General features: G+C 55.9%; 1 protein-coding gene across 3 annotated transcripts in view; it reads left to right on the forward strand.

Moving 5' to 3' along the window:
- The window catches only part of CLIP2 (CAP-Gly domain containing linker protein 2), an 86,057-nt gene extending 77,777 nt beyond the window's left edge, over positions 1–8,280 (forward strand). For 2 of the 3 annotated variants that reach the window (XM_063340623.1, XM_063340622.1), the window contains exon 17: positions 640–8,279. In XM_063340623.1, coding sequence (XP_063196693.1) covers positions 640–651 — 12 coding nt within the window. In that variant the 3' untranslated portion in view covers positions 652–8,279. Of the gene's footprint in view, positions 1–639 lie in introns of all 3 variants that reach the window. The other variant, XM_063340624.1, reaches the window with a different exon arrangement.
- Positions 8,281–14,531: the final 6,251 nt, after the last annotated feature.

Consider the following 14,531-nt stretch of genomic DNA (forward strand, 5'->3'; position numbering starts at 1 on the left):
AGTGAGTTTAGGGGCCTGATCAATGTCCTAGAAAAACATAGGTTCTCCAGAAAAAAAATCCCCCTCATTGGATCATACTAGCTTCATGAACTTGAAGCTGTCTGGATCCATTTGCTACTCATCAGGGTAATGAGATACAGATCAAAATGAGAAGCCCATGGAATTGAAAAGAAAAGAGTAGTTAACAACAGTTAGACTACTTGAAGCCATCAGGAAGGTGGTGGTGAGATGCACACTGAGGTGCGATGGGTGCTTGCTCTGGGAGAAGTGGGGGAGAAGGGAGTTTCCCCTCGGTCTCCTGGGTCAGTGCCTGCATGGCTCTTCTCTTGGCAGCCCCAGCTAGAACTTGCTTGGTCTCAGATCTCTACTGTCGCCTTTACATGGGTGGCATTTTTGAGACATGGTGTCCTCGTCTCCCATGATTTTCATGGTGTAGGGCAGGATCTGTAGGCTCAAACTTCACTTCCTTACAGGCAGGATGGCCAGCCTGAGGAAGAGGCAGTGTGGCTTACTGGGCAGAGCAGTGGGTCGGGACATGGGAGGCCTGGTGGCATCCCACACTGTCCCTCAGTTTCCTCTTCTGTAAGAAGACCTCTGTGCTTGCCTTCATTCTGCCTAACAAGGTCTCTTTTTTTCCAGGAGAAGCTCTGATAGAGAAGAGGTGAAGAGGATCATTTCACGCCAGTGTCAGCTCCTGTGCACAGTCAGGAAAAACGATCCCCCATCTGGCTTTAGCACCTCCAAAAGACCAGACACAGTATTTTCACTTTAAGCAGGACAACGTTTATAATATACTAACTGATGTAATCAGGACAATCCTGGCGTCCAGTTTTCCAAGGCAGCCGTTGGTCCAGGAGGAAGCAGAAAGATCTCTCTGGGTTTGGTTTTCTTACTTGTATTGGTTTTTGACTGTGGAATTTGTGTTGCGTGAGCTGCCCTGGTCCCACCACCTGATGTGGTCTGGATGGCAGCTGCCCCCAACGGTGGCTGAAGTGTCAGCAAGTCCCAATAACCCCACAGGAGCCGCAAAGGGATTTCCTTGCGGTGTTCAACTCCAAAGCGCGTGCCCAGAGGCTGCACGTTTCCCACGTGGTCTGTCCCTTCCTTTCCACCCGCCCCAGTGTCTTGAAGACCTGCACAAGCGAGTGGAACCTGCTGGCTGACTGGTCACGCTGGCGTGCGTAGGCTGAGGAAGACGGGGTGTGGGGACGTGTTTCCCTCCTCGCCTTGTAGAAGACATCGCTGTTCTAGAGCACAGAGGCTGCACTTAGAACTTGTATCATAGCATGTCGTGGGAAATCATCTGGTTTCAGAGGGATATTTATTTTGTTTCTCACCCACTGCTGTTTGGGAAGGAGCTGTGGTGGCTCTGGCTCTGGGGACAGGCACATCTCGCTCAGGTGTGGCTGGCCTTTCTTCCTGCAGAGAGACGGCTGAGCAGGCTGCCGGTGCCCTGGGCCACAGCCAGGCTGCCCAGCCTGGTCCCCCTCACTCGTCTGTGTTTTATTGGGTCTTTTTTGAGCACAGGACTCCCCATGCGGCTGGATCTCGCCATTGCCGGCCTGAGGGCTCCACGCTGGCTGCAGTTGGTGTGTGACAGATGCCTTGAGGAGATGGCTCCCTCCTTGCCTGTTTAATTTAACAGCTAGTCAGGAAGTGCCTGGCCATTCTCCAGAGCTGTCCTTGGCTCTTCGGTATGATGCCCCTCCCTTACTACCAGGTACAGAGGAGGCCAAGGTGCTGCTGTGAGCATTCACACGGTAGCGGTTGGTTGTACTTGGTGTGCACAGAAATCCTGTGCATGACCTGAGTGTGAGCATTTGGAGCAGAAGGAATCCACGAGTGGAGCCCACACAGCCCTTGTGTCCGTACACAGCACTGCAGGCCCAGGCAAGGGCTTGTTCCTTCTTCTGAAGTCTTCTCTTTGACTTTGCACCACAGCTCCCAAGGGGACATTAGAGTGGAGGAAGGGGACAGCATGGTCTTAAAGGTGTGAGAGAGTCCAGTTCAGATTCACTGTTCAGTTACAGGGAAGAGTCGCAGCAATATTTACCAGGCTTCCCCTAGTTAGTGCCCAGCTCCTCCAGTCTTCAGAAGCTCTTGCGTTATGATGGGGCATCTGTGGAAGAGGACAAGACAGAGAGAGACCACTGAGAGAGGAGATCTGAGCCAGACCACAGGCAGTTGAACATCCTGGCATGTCAGCTTCATCGCTTTTTGCCCTGATTTCCTACAAAGTTGAGTTACTTTTTCTTAGCGGGTTGCCAGACTCCTGCTTCCTTGAAGGATGGGCAGCCAGAAGCAACCTGGGAAAGACTTGGGCTTCCTGGCTGCAATTCTGCCATGAGGAGGACGTTGCTGAATCTGGGCTATGGTTGGTGATTTCCCTGCGTTCAAAGGGAGGATGAGAGAGGAAAGTGACTTCAGGGCAATAAAGCAGGTCAGAAAACACAGCTTAAAGCTGGTGTATGGCAGGGGGAGGGAGAGCAAGCTTGGGATCTAATTGGCTGGAAATAATTCAAATGGGATCCCATCCTGCCTTGTAGAAGTGTTTCATCAGCTCTTACTAATCACCAGGAAGATTGCGACATCTCTGCCTAACTCTGGAACTTTCCCAAGGGATCGTAGGGGTGGTCTCTAAAATCCTCCTGGTTGGTGTATTCATCTCCTAAGCGATTTGGGAAAATCCCAGAGGGAGTGTTTGCTGTTACAGCCCACGACAGTGAATACCTCACTGGGAGCTGCTGTTGTGAAGAATTTAGGGCTGGTGTTTCCCCAAGTGCTCCTGTTGTCTGCATGGTCTCTGAAGTCATGTCTGCAGCTCCCGCTGGCTTGAGTGGAGCTCACAGAATGGTTCTTGCAGTGCTGCCTGTCTCCACGCCCGGGGCTTCCCAGGCACCTGCAGGTGGGAGAGCCCGTTCTGGTTTGTAACTTATTTTCCCTGATAGGTCTTCTAGTGACTTGTGACCAGCTCCCTTCATCTACAGAGGAAAGATACTTGCATTTTCCACCTCCTTTTGATGAACCTCTGGCTCCGCACAGGGTGGGATCCCCCAGGAGCGGTTATGGGGACTATGTATTTTGTTCCATTAATCAGATCCAAAGTTGTCAGGGTGGTGGTGGTTAAGGCTGGAGGAGTCTCTGGCTCCTGTCTCCTGCCAGGGACCATCCCCTGTGAGCAGCTCAGACCTGTGGCTCTTCACTGTCACTCAAGCTGACTGAGAGGAGCAGAAGCAGATGGGTCAGAGCAGGCTAAAAGTTAGTGCTGATGGTCTTCTCTGGCTGTACATGGCTGTGCTGGTCCCTAAGGATCAGCCAGGCAGCTGATGGCGCTTCTTGGCTTTCCGTGGAGCCTGTGGTGTCTGTGTGTTGCAAGGCTGGACCAAAACGGGCAGTGGGACAAAGCCAGGTCCCCTGTGTCCCCACCCTCCCCTGGGGTGCAGGTCCATGGGAGCTGCTCCCCAAATGGGACTGGCTGCAGTGACAACAGGGCAGGTTATCACACGCGTCATCTGGGTTTCAGCTCAAGCCTGCGAAGTGGCCAGGAGGGGGCTTGGACACTAGTCGTGCCCTCCCTCTCCAAAATTGGCAGAGGCTTCCCAGGGACACCTGCCTCTGGCTGCCCCTCTGAGGTTGTAAGAGACCAAACTGGGGACAAACTTGGAGAGGACACGGAGGAGATTCCCCAAGCCCCTCTATTTATTTGTAAGTTTAAGTGCTATTTTTGCCTATGTGGTGGTGTGTGAAGTACTTCACGGTATTCGGTCTTACTGGCTTGGTTCTTTGGGGGAGATTTTCAAGGGCATTGGAGCAGTGATGCAGCCACCTCCTGCCGTCGGTCGGGGGCTGGTTCCTGTTTGTGCCTTCGCTCCCCCTTCGGCTTCAGCCTTGCTCTTATCTCAGTCCCCGAGAGCTGGTATGGGGAGGATGGGGGGTGTCTGTGTTACCCCAGCCCCTCTCCCGGCTTGTGTGTGCCAGGCTGGTTTCACATCTGGAGCCAGATCCCGAGCATCGTGCCTCGGAGCGGCAGTGCCGGGTGGAGAGCCCCCTGCGCCAAGGGAAGGACCTGCACCCTGGTTGTGAGACCAGCCCTCCCGGCCGGCCCCAACGGCTAGTGGTGCTCTTCTGCTGACGGCTGAGACGTTACCTGGCGAAAGAAGTCTTTGGCGTGGAGACTGTTCCATATTTAGTGGGTTTTTTTTTTTCCTCTAACCCTCTAGACCAAAGGGAAAAGAATCTTGTCTTGGTTGGTGATTTCAGCTTTATCGCTCCTACAGCATCCGGAGAGCTGGAGCAAGGGGCAGCAAGGAACGACGGGCGCCACGTTGGCAGCCGAGGCTTTACAGCTCTTGCCTTCTGCCCCAGCCACCAGCGGTTCCTCTGGCTTGCAGTAGAGATGCATGAGGGTTTCATTAAAACAAACCGATGCAAATGACACTGTAAGTCTTAACAGAAATTCCAGTACTCCGTTGTTCGGCAGCTTTAGCAGCTCAACACTATCTTGTAGGGAATTATTAATACACTAAGATCCTATAGGCCTCATGTAAGTTACCAGAATAAGGAGGATACTAGATGTATAAATGGATGATAACCTTTTACCCGTACAGTATGTATTACAATTTTGTAGCTTAGTCATTTTTTGGCTATCAGATTTTGTTAGTATGATATAAAAAAAAGAAAAGACAAAAAAAAAGGTTTGACTGCTAATGTCTATTTTGTTATTTGATTCATTTTATTTCTTCCTCTGTACAAAAGCTGTACAAATCTCCGTCTGTGTAACTACTATGGATATGTATTCATGTACCATTGACCCCTGTCCTGGCTTGCTGGTGTGGTGAGCTCGTTACTAAACAATAAAATCTGTGGCTGAAGTTGGGCACCTGGGGGCTGCTGGGGGCGTGTTGCGGGTGTTCTGCAGTGCAAAAGCCAAAATGGAAATGGCTGAGGGCAAGGGGGGGCTTTCCCTTCGCAGCTCAAATGTGGGGCTTTGGCAAGTCCCTCTTGACCTGAGCGTGGAGCCATCAGCCCTTGGGCTCTGTCGAGAGCGGGTTTGGGAACAGCCGGATGCTGCAGAGATGCCCTGGGGTGCGAGATGCCCTGGGGGCTTTTCTGCACCCTGTCCTGGAGGTGAGGACAGCCAGCCCAAACATCGGCTCCTTCCCGGGGCGGCTCTCCCTGCCTGCTGCTCTCGGGTATCTCCTGAGCCGTGGCGTGTTGGTGCTATTTATTAATCTGTGATTATTTTCCCTCTTTAATCCCCCCAGCCCCTCTCTGGCCCATCCCCAACACCCCGGGGCAAGGATTGTCTCAGGGCTCAGCTCCATCCTGCGCTAAGCCCACCTCCCTGCACCTCGAGACTGGCACCCGCCCGTTCGAGCCGTGCCACCTTGATTTTGCAGCGACGGAGACGGTAGTGGAGTCACCCTCATCCCTTCCTGCCCATTTACTGCAGACCTTTAGAGCTCGGGGAACAGAGATTGCTGTGGATCGGTGCCAGGGTGCGCCGCGGTTGCTGCTGGGGTCGGTGTGGGTCCAGGTAAGCCATGCTGCCCCCAGCCTCTTCCCTCGTGCTCCCACCGTGTGCCGGGATGGACGCTCCGAGCACCCTGGGGTTATGCTGTCCCCTCTGGGGCAAGACTGAGAGAATTTACTGCAGGGCTTGGTGCTTTGCTTTTCATGGTACAGCCTCTCTTAGCGACGAAACATGCATCTCCTTCTCCAGCATTTTCCTGCACCCACGGGCTGTGGATCCTTTACAGGAGGGCAGGGGTTTCCCGGTGTTGCCAGCTGCCTTAAGACACAGGAAAAAAACTGGGGTGCCTTTTTTCCTTGCTTTCTGGCTGCTTCTTTTCCTGGACTCCTACAATTACCTGAAAGTTTCAAACTTTCCAAATAGCTGCTGAAGTTTGCAGGTGATGGGTTGATTCCACAAGGAGACCCCAAGAAAATTAGAGGTTGACAATAAACCCATGAAAACTAGCAATAGTCCTACTCCAGAGCCGTAAGATGGGCTGTACAGCGCGGGCTGGGATATCCTGCTATTTTACTTTTTCCAAGGTGTGTAAGAGTTGCTGTCAAAACCAAATAACTTCAGACCTTCTGTTTCTTCACCAGCTCCCTGGCCCTGGGCAGTGCAGTCGCAGGATCTCCCAAACCAGCCGGGTGGGAACGGCGGGTCCCTGGGTCACCCCGTCACTTGTTTGTAGGGTGGGTGCCGATGGCATTGGCTGCTGCCGTGTGCTTCACTGTCCTCCAGCGGCTGGAAGGAGAATAATTTATTTGAACTTTGCTTGGGAGAAGTCTCCAGACGCAGGAAGGTCCATCCAGGCCCAGCCCAGCACAGGGAGGGAGCTGGGGGAGTCGTCATTTTCCCTGCCCTCTGCTTTACGAGGCAGCTGCTGCTCTCTCCGAAGGACCGTCAGGTCCCAAGGTGCTGGGCAGCGCTGGAGGGTGGGATCCTGTCCCCAGCGTGGAGGGCCGGGCTCCCGCGTGTGACCCCGCTGTCACAGCTCAGCCCCAAAGGCCTGCTCCGAGGTTCGTGCCTCCCTGCTCCATCCGTCCCCTCTTCGCTGCCAGCGAGGGAGAGGACCACTGCGGCGGCAGCTGTAGAGCTGTCCCCGTGCTGGCTGTGAGGCCACCAAGCAAGTCCCCTTCTGCAGCCAACACTCCTGGTGGGAGATGCTCAGGGGACGGACAGGCGTTTGGGGACAGGAGGCTCTCCCCAGGAGAGATGGCAGAAAACAGCACGTTTTCCGTCACGCCAGCCCTCCCCTGGGCTCTGGGCTCGGGTTGGCTGCCCGGGGCTGAAGGCGCAAAGGCCATCATCACCACGTCCCCGCTCAGGGCAGGTGACTTCAGCTCCATCTTTTATGTAGTTCCACTCTATAATGCATTACCACGCGTATTTACAATCAAGTGCCCGAGCCCTGGTATCTCATAGAGATAACACTGTAGCTCATGCCTTTGTTTGCAGACATCACATTTCACTGCTGTTAATCGTACGGTGAGGATTAATAAAACATGAAGTTTAAAGATGCCTAAATCACAGTGGGGGAGCTGGTAATCTCTGCCAACAATAATATTTGCACTTTATTTTCATCCTAGCATCCAGCCAAGGAGCGGAGCCTGGGCCGGGGAGCGGCACTGCTGCATGAAAATGGATGGGGTGAGGATGGCACGGGGTCCCCGAGCTGCTCCTTGGGCATCGTGGGTCGCTCAGAGGCAATGGGTGGGACGTCCTTCCTCATCCCTGTAAGGGACCTCATCCCCCAGGATGCTGTGCTCGTGCCCACAGCTGGATGGATGCTTCAGGGATGGGTTTAACCCCGGGGTGAGGTAGGGATGAGATGTGGAGTGGCCTCTCTGCACGGGGACACATGCAGAGGGGACAGGGAGGGACTCTTTATCACGGAGTGGAGTAATAGGATGAGGGGGAACAGTTTTAAACTGGAAGAGGGGAGATTGAGATGAGATCTGAGGAAGAAATTCTTTGGTGTGAGGGTGGTGAGCCCCTGGCCCAGGGTGCCCAGAGAAGCTGTGGCTGCCCCATCCCTGGAGGGGTTCAAGGCCAGGTTGGACGGGGCTTGGAGCAACCTGGGCTGGTGGGAGGTGTCCCTGCCCAGGGCAGGGGGTGCCACTGGGTGGGCTTTAAGGTCCCTTCCAACCCAAACCGTTCTGTGATTCTACGACACCTCTGCGTGGCCGTGGCCGCCCTGCTCTGACCACACATCCACCCGTGGGCTGTGCTCCCCCGGCACCTGCCGCCCAAGGGCACGTCCCTTCGGGCTGTCCCCTCTGGAGGGGGCGGGTGTACCACTTCTCTGCTTGGTGCTGGGAGGCCTCGGGGGCCACCAAAGTGCAAATCTGCTTTTGCAGGGGCTGCCCGTGTCCCCTCCCCGCTGCAGCCCCAATGTCACTGAACCCGGCCCGAAGCGGGGCCAGGAACGTGCTGCTTCCCTGGCGAGGCTGTTTCCCCCGTCTCTTTGCATCTCTTTTGACAAGCATCCTTGTCAAAATAGCTAATTTCCTTCCAGAACAAAAAGTCACCTGAATACATTTGGAAGCTGTATTGCACTATCAGGGTAATCAGAATTTAATTTGATGCAGTCAAGGCTCTAAAAAGATGTTATCAAGGGGAACATCAAAGCTGGATTCCTGCGCTTGGAAATGCAACTGGAATGCTTAGTCCCGATTTCTCATTTTATCGGAGACTTTCAAAATATCAGTATAAATAACAAAAAATGAATATTAAGAGTATTTGCAAATTAATGTCTTTTGTAGCTGAACAAAGGCCACTGTCTAACCTACTTCTTTTGCATGTCTGGGACAGTCTCTTATTAAATCCTACTAATTATACAATTTTGTTGTGTCTAATCATTTCGGCACTTGCAGGAATTAAAACTGAAGCTCGCTTCCCCGCTCGCTGCACCACGCTGCTCCTCAGGGCCCTGATCCTGCCTGGCCAGGCTGCCCCCGCTTGGGGCCGGGGGAGCCCGTGGGTACAGGGATGGGGGGAGCCCGTGGGTACAGGGATGGGGGGACCCTGGGGGTACAGGGATGGGGGGAGCCCGGGGATACAGGGGTGGGGGGAAGCTTGGACGGGGACCTGGGCTTGTTTTTCCTCTCCTGTGTCTGTCACGGCCTCAGGGCTTTGCCTCCTTCGTAGCCCTCAGGATAGCCCCAGCTCTTGCTAGTGAACCTGATCACGCGGCAGTTCTGGTTTTTATTTTTAAAGTACAATTTCAGAAGGAAGAAAAGCAGATCTAGGCCCTTTCAGGTGCCAAGAAGATTGAAAGTGTGACCAAAATCCACCCTGGAGACAGGGTGCTCCTTTTTGGGGGGGGGTTTGTTGGACCCGGGGGGGCCACGGCTGTGTTACAGCAGCAGCTGGGGCTGGGGATGGCGGAGCGGTGGCTTTGGCCGTATTCCCTTCAAATGCCATTTCTGTGCCAAGCTCAGGCTGTTTTGCCACTTGGCATGTGCCGAACGGGCCGGGGCAGTGGGTGATGGCACGGCAGCCCCCACCCAGCACCGCAGGCGTCGACCCCCCCCTTCCCTTAACTCCCCTTTCTGCAGCGCCCGAGCCCAAACGCCGTCATCCCCCTGCGCAGGGGACACGGGGGACAGGCCTGTCCCCGGCTTGAGCCCTCGGAAACGTCGCGGGGGAGCTTTGGGGGAAAGGAGGTTCAGTCAGCTTCGTTAGGGAAATAGCACAGATCTTGTGTTCAAACCTTTGAAGTGTTAATTAAAAAGAATTATGCAAAGGAGCCAGGATTTGAAACGTTCATTTGAATCTCAATAAGGCATCTGTATTAAAAATAGCAGCAGGATCAATGAAAGATACACCAGTTTCGGAGAAAAACAGTCCCCGTGTCCCCGGTGCTGCCGGGCAGCGGGTTCCTGCCTCTTCCCTGCCCCGACCAGGCGCCGCGGAGCGTGGCACAGCGAGAGCTTGGGAAAACGCTTCTCGTCTAATATTTAAAGATCTTGAAAGCATCTCCTTTAAAAAAAAAGACCCAGAGGGGTCCGGCGTGGCTCTTAGCTGTAGTGCAGGGGGAGGGAGAGCCGGGCGCGTGGGCTGGGGAGGTGGGTGCAGGGCTGCGACCCCCCCAGAGCACCCGATGTGGGGCACAAGGCGCCCCACGCAGCCCCTGGACCCCAAACCTCCCCCTGGCATCCCCCCAGCGCAGCCCCTTCCAGGGGAAAGTGGGGGGATGCGCCTCTCCGGCAGGGCCTTCATTAAAACCCCCGGCATGTCCTGGCCCTCGCTCATTCCAATAAAAAGCATCCAGGGTATTAATTACCAGATCGGTGGATAACGTTGTTAAGTTTACTTTTGTATCGTGCGGACCCAGCGGGAATGTCAATGCCTCCTGCCCTTGGCATCGGCGCTGGAAGGGCGCGAGCAGGTGGGCACAGGGTGGGCTGTGCCGGGTGCTGTGGGGGCACCGAGACCCCCCGCCCACAGAGAACTGATGCTCTCGGTGCATCCCCGGTGGGGGGGCGGGGGGGCTGTGAGGGTGCGGGTGCTCCGGTGGGGATGGCTTTGCTGGGCAGCGAGCTGGGGGGCTGCGGTCTGGGCCGAAAGCAGGCTGGGCAGCGGATGGGGGCCGAGGAGCTTCACCGGGGCTGCGGCCCTGCCAGGAAGATGCCGACGGGCAAAGCTGTAAAATTACCCAGCGATTTCGAAGGCCGGGGCTGTAACCTTAGCTGCGGCTTTGATTAAAAATGTGTGAATATCAGCCCGACCTTGGGTAGAGCTCGGGGCGACGCTCCCCCGGCAGCCCCTTGTCCCCCACCAGTGGGAGGAGGATGCTTTCGGCCGAAACAGGACGCAGGGATAACCCCAACGCCTGCCATCCCACGCCAGGGAGTGGGATTTCCATGGACGGGGCCTCTCTGGTCCCGTTTGGATGCCTGAAGTCTGCAGGGGAGACCCCAGGGCCAAGGCCTGGGCTGTTGGACCCCCCAGGGATGCTGCCGGTACCCGCAGCAGCGCTCCTGCCCGTGCCCTGTGTGAAGGATTCCCCGTCCCTTGCACCGACGAGCCAAAACCAACCCTGGTGACAACCCTGGTGACATCATCAGCCCATTCCGGGCCCTTCCTCCTGCCGGGTCGCACAGAGCTGGCAGGGTCGGAAAATGGAAATCTCCCCGCTCTGCTCCCCAGGATGCTGTCCGGAGGCTCCGGTTCGGCAGCGCCTCGCCGGGCTCTCATTAGCATGGAAATAATTCAAGCGAGCGCACGCACAGCAACTGGAAAAGCATTTTATCTGTTGCGCTGGAGCAAACTCTTTTTGCAGCGCGGCGTTCAAAGGACGGCACAACTGCCGGCAGCTGGCTCCGCAGATAGATGTGTTAAATGCAGATAGGCAGAGTAAATATTCGCTGTAAACCATCCGCTATGCCCCAGCAGGCAGGGAACGAGAGAGGGGCTTTTTCTTTTTGATCTTTCTACAAATATGTTTGGGACCGAGAGATACCAGCTGAGGTTTTGCCGGGATTCCTTGCCAGTTTTACTCAATAGCACATATCTTGCAAAAGAATTAACACACTTTGGGCTGCCTCGGCACACAGCTCTCCCCGCAGTAGCTGTTTGCGGTGCAGGACGGACTCGCTGCAAAGAAAAGCCGAAAAATCAGCACTGAATTTGCTGTGTTGCTCCAAGGGCAAGAATTGGATTGAAAAGCTCTTTTTTTTCCCCCCTCTGACCCCCAAAGCTTCCCACCCAGAGCCGCAGACCCCAGCCATTTCTCCTCGGGGCTTTTCCTCGGGTGGTTGTTGCGTCTCCCAGCCCCGCTGTGGGTGCTGCGGGTGCCGCATGTGCTGCATGTGCCGCAGGTGCCGTGGGTGCTGAGGGTGCTGAGGGTGCTGCGGGTGCCGTGGGTGCTGCGGGTGCCGTGGGTGCCGTGGGTGCTGCGGGTGCTGTGGGTGTTGTGGGTGCTGTGGGTGCTGAGGGTGCTGAGGGTGCTGCAGGTGCTGTGGGTGCTGCAGGTGCTGCAGGTGCTGGGGGTGCTGCGGGTGTCGTGGGTGCTGTGGGTGCTGCGGGTGTCATGGGTGCTGTGGGTGCTGCGGGTGCTGCAGGTGCTGCAGGTGCTGTGGGTGCTGAGGGTGCTGTGGATGCTGAGGGTGCTGTGGATGCTGTGGGTGCTGTGGGTGCTGTGGGTGCTGTGGGTGCTGAGGGTGCTGCAGGTGCTGAGGGTGCTGCGGATGTCGTGGGTGCTGCGGGTGCTGAGGGTGCTGCGGGTGTTGTGGGTGCCGTGGGTGCTGAGGGTGCCGCAGGTGCCAGGAGCGCGCGGGCACTGCCAGCCCCCCGCGTCCCCCCGCTGGCCCAAGACGTGCCCGGCAGCACTGAGCTGGGGGCAGGGGTGGGGGGGCTTCCAGAAATGTCCCGCTCTTTGATCTATAATTTAAAAACCATTTTGTTTTGCCTCCGCTGTTTTAACCAGCAATTTGCTCTAGCAAAAGAACACAATACCCCTCTAGGAAAGAAGAAATAAACTCATTCTTTCAATTAAATTTCTCCTGACCTTACTAAAACTTTTTCCCGTTGCCTCTGCTAAAGCAGCAGCTTTTCTTTTTTTTATTTTTGTGATCTCCAATTCCACCGAGAGACAGAAGAAATCAGCATATCAGAGAAAACAACGGTTCTTGTGATGCCCAGCAGTCACTAATTAACAAATTAAAAAAAAAAAAGAAAAAAGAAATCTTTCTGCAGATAGGATTGTTTTCTGGCGATGTTGCCTTTTCTTTCGTCGGCGCTGTGACAAGGAACTTCTTTATTGCTGCAGATAGAGCAGATTAAACCATCCCTCTCCCGCCGTCCGCCTCGTTGGACGGGTTTGTGCAGCTCATTGTTTCGGTCCCCAAATAAAACGTCTTGCCCCCGCTTTTATCCCCTTGCGGGGGGTTCATTCAGAGACGTGTGAGGATGTGGCAATGGCAAGAGGCTGTTGAAGCCGTCGCATCCGTCCCCTGGCTGGACCGAGCAGCCTTTTAATCAGCGGGAGATGGGGGTTCCAGGGGGCTGAGTTCACCTGTGTGGACTCGCTTCCAGCGGAACATCTGGGGAACATCTGGGGTCCCACCAGATGGTCCACCTCCCCCCTGAAGTCCGTAGCGCCCGTCTGGCAGCAGCCCCACAAGACCTCCCCAGGTGGCCAAGCTGCGGCTCAGCCCATCCCTCCTGGCACTCGTGCAGTTCAGCCCAAGCCCACCCTCCATCTTCCTGGGCTCCTTCTCCAAATTTCAGGCCCGTTTGGCGTCTCCCCCTCCCAAGTGCTCGCAGCCCGACATGGGGACGAGCACTCGACACAGAGGATCCGTTGGGACCTGCTGCTGGCCACGGGACCTGAGCTCTGCACTCACACACTGGCCACCGAAGGTGGCACCCGTGGGTCTACAGCTTTATTTCAGTTCATGGTCCCCAAGGGTGCCATCCCGGGGCTCAGCGCTGGCATCCCAGCCCCGCGACCAGCTCTCGGGGTCTCTGCTGGAGCAAAGCCGAAGTGCAGGACGGTTCCCTGCGCTTCTGGAGCCAGCCAGATGTTGGTCTTTGGCCAAAGGACCTTGGAGACCCTCTTTGCCAAGGTCCCCTCCAAGGGCCGGTGTCCTTTGGGGGGCTCCAAGAAGTGTTGCCCTGCAGCGCATTTGCAGGGGGATGAGCGGAACGCATGCCGGGGGGGTGCTTAATTCCCCAAATACTGACACCATCGTGTTTCTCTGACCGGTCTGTAGCTGCTCCTTGGGGCTGCTGGTGCCCCTGGACACCCCTGGTGACTGTGACTGTGGGGCCAGCCCCCGGGAGGGCAGGTTTTGGGGACAATGACAAGAACAAGCCTGACCTGAGCGTGGCCACAGGCAGGACCCCCAAAACCTCTGCCCGCTGCGACAGGCGCTGGGGGCCATGACCTTCCTGGGGCGCAGAGCAGGGGCCGAGGCAGGTGGGTGTTGCATCATACATATTTTATCCCCCCTTTTTTAAAAATTGCAGAGTTTTCCCTGGTCACACGTGCCTTGGAGGCGATGGAGAGCCACGGCGAGAGCAGAGCCCGGCGCAGTAACCTGCCCGTCCTCCGCAGGCTGCTCCCCCTCCTTCGGCTCCTGCGCTCGAGTGACCTAATTAAGTTCATTTTGGTGGAGTTGTTTTTTTTTTTTTTGGGTCTGGCTTAAAGATAATTAGCCAAAAGATGCCCTGATTTCTTTCTTCGGAGATCTTCCACTGTCACTCAGCGAGCGTGTTTTCACTCCCCATTTCTGCTCCCAGGGACAGCCGATGCCGGGTGCAACTCGGGGACCAGCCCCGGCCACCGCAGCCTGCCCCGAGCAGCCCCGTCCCACCAAACCCTTCATCCCTCCTGGGCTTTTGCTGGGACCCCGCACTGCCACCACCAGTGCAATGAGGTTGCCAGGCCTGATGCCACGGGGAGGGATGCGGGGGATGCCAGCTGCCTGCATGGGGCTCGGCAGCACCAAAAAGCCCCTTCCCCACTCCTCCAGAAAATGGAATAAAGTCTTTTCTCTTAAAATGTTTTCTTCTCCCCGTGGCCCTGGAGCGGTAATAAATCATCACTTATTTAAAACAAAATCCAGCTAATGGAGCAGCTGCATAATGTGCGCGCTTCAAAGGGAAAAAAACTGTCAGCAGTTTCCAAACTTTCGAGGTTAAAACGCTGTCAAGTTATTTTTAATAGTTTTTCATTTGTTTTAATTTGCCGTTCCTCACCATGCAGCGAGGAACTCAGAAAATAATCATCTCCTCCTCGCAGGTCGTCCTTCCCAGCTGGCAACCGCAGCCTTGGCCTCTGTGCCACAGGGCGGGGGTGGCCGGGGACAGCACCGGGGACGGCGGCGGCGCCGATGGGGTGGCCGGGACCCGCCTGGCTCTGGTGAATGGGGTGCTCCCAACGGGTGTGACGGGCTGTGCCGGGCCGTGCCAAGCCAGACTGGGCTGTGCCGAGCTGGGCTGCACAGTGCCAGGCGGTGCCGGGCCGTGCCGAGCTCTGCCACGTCAAGCCGTGCCCTAACGGGCC

This window comes from Chroicocephalus ridibundus, chromosome 7 (genome assembly GCF_963924245.1).
Source record: "Chroicocephalus ridibundus chromosome 7, bChrRid1.1, whole genome shotgun sequence".
Taxonomy (NCBI): Eukaryota; Metazoa; Chordata; class Aves; order Charadriiformes; family Laridae; genus Chroicocephalus; species Chroicocephalus ridibundus.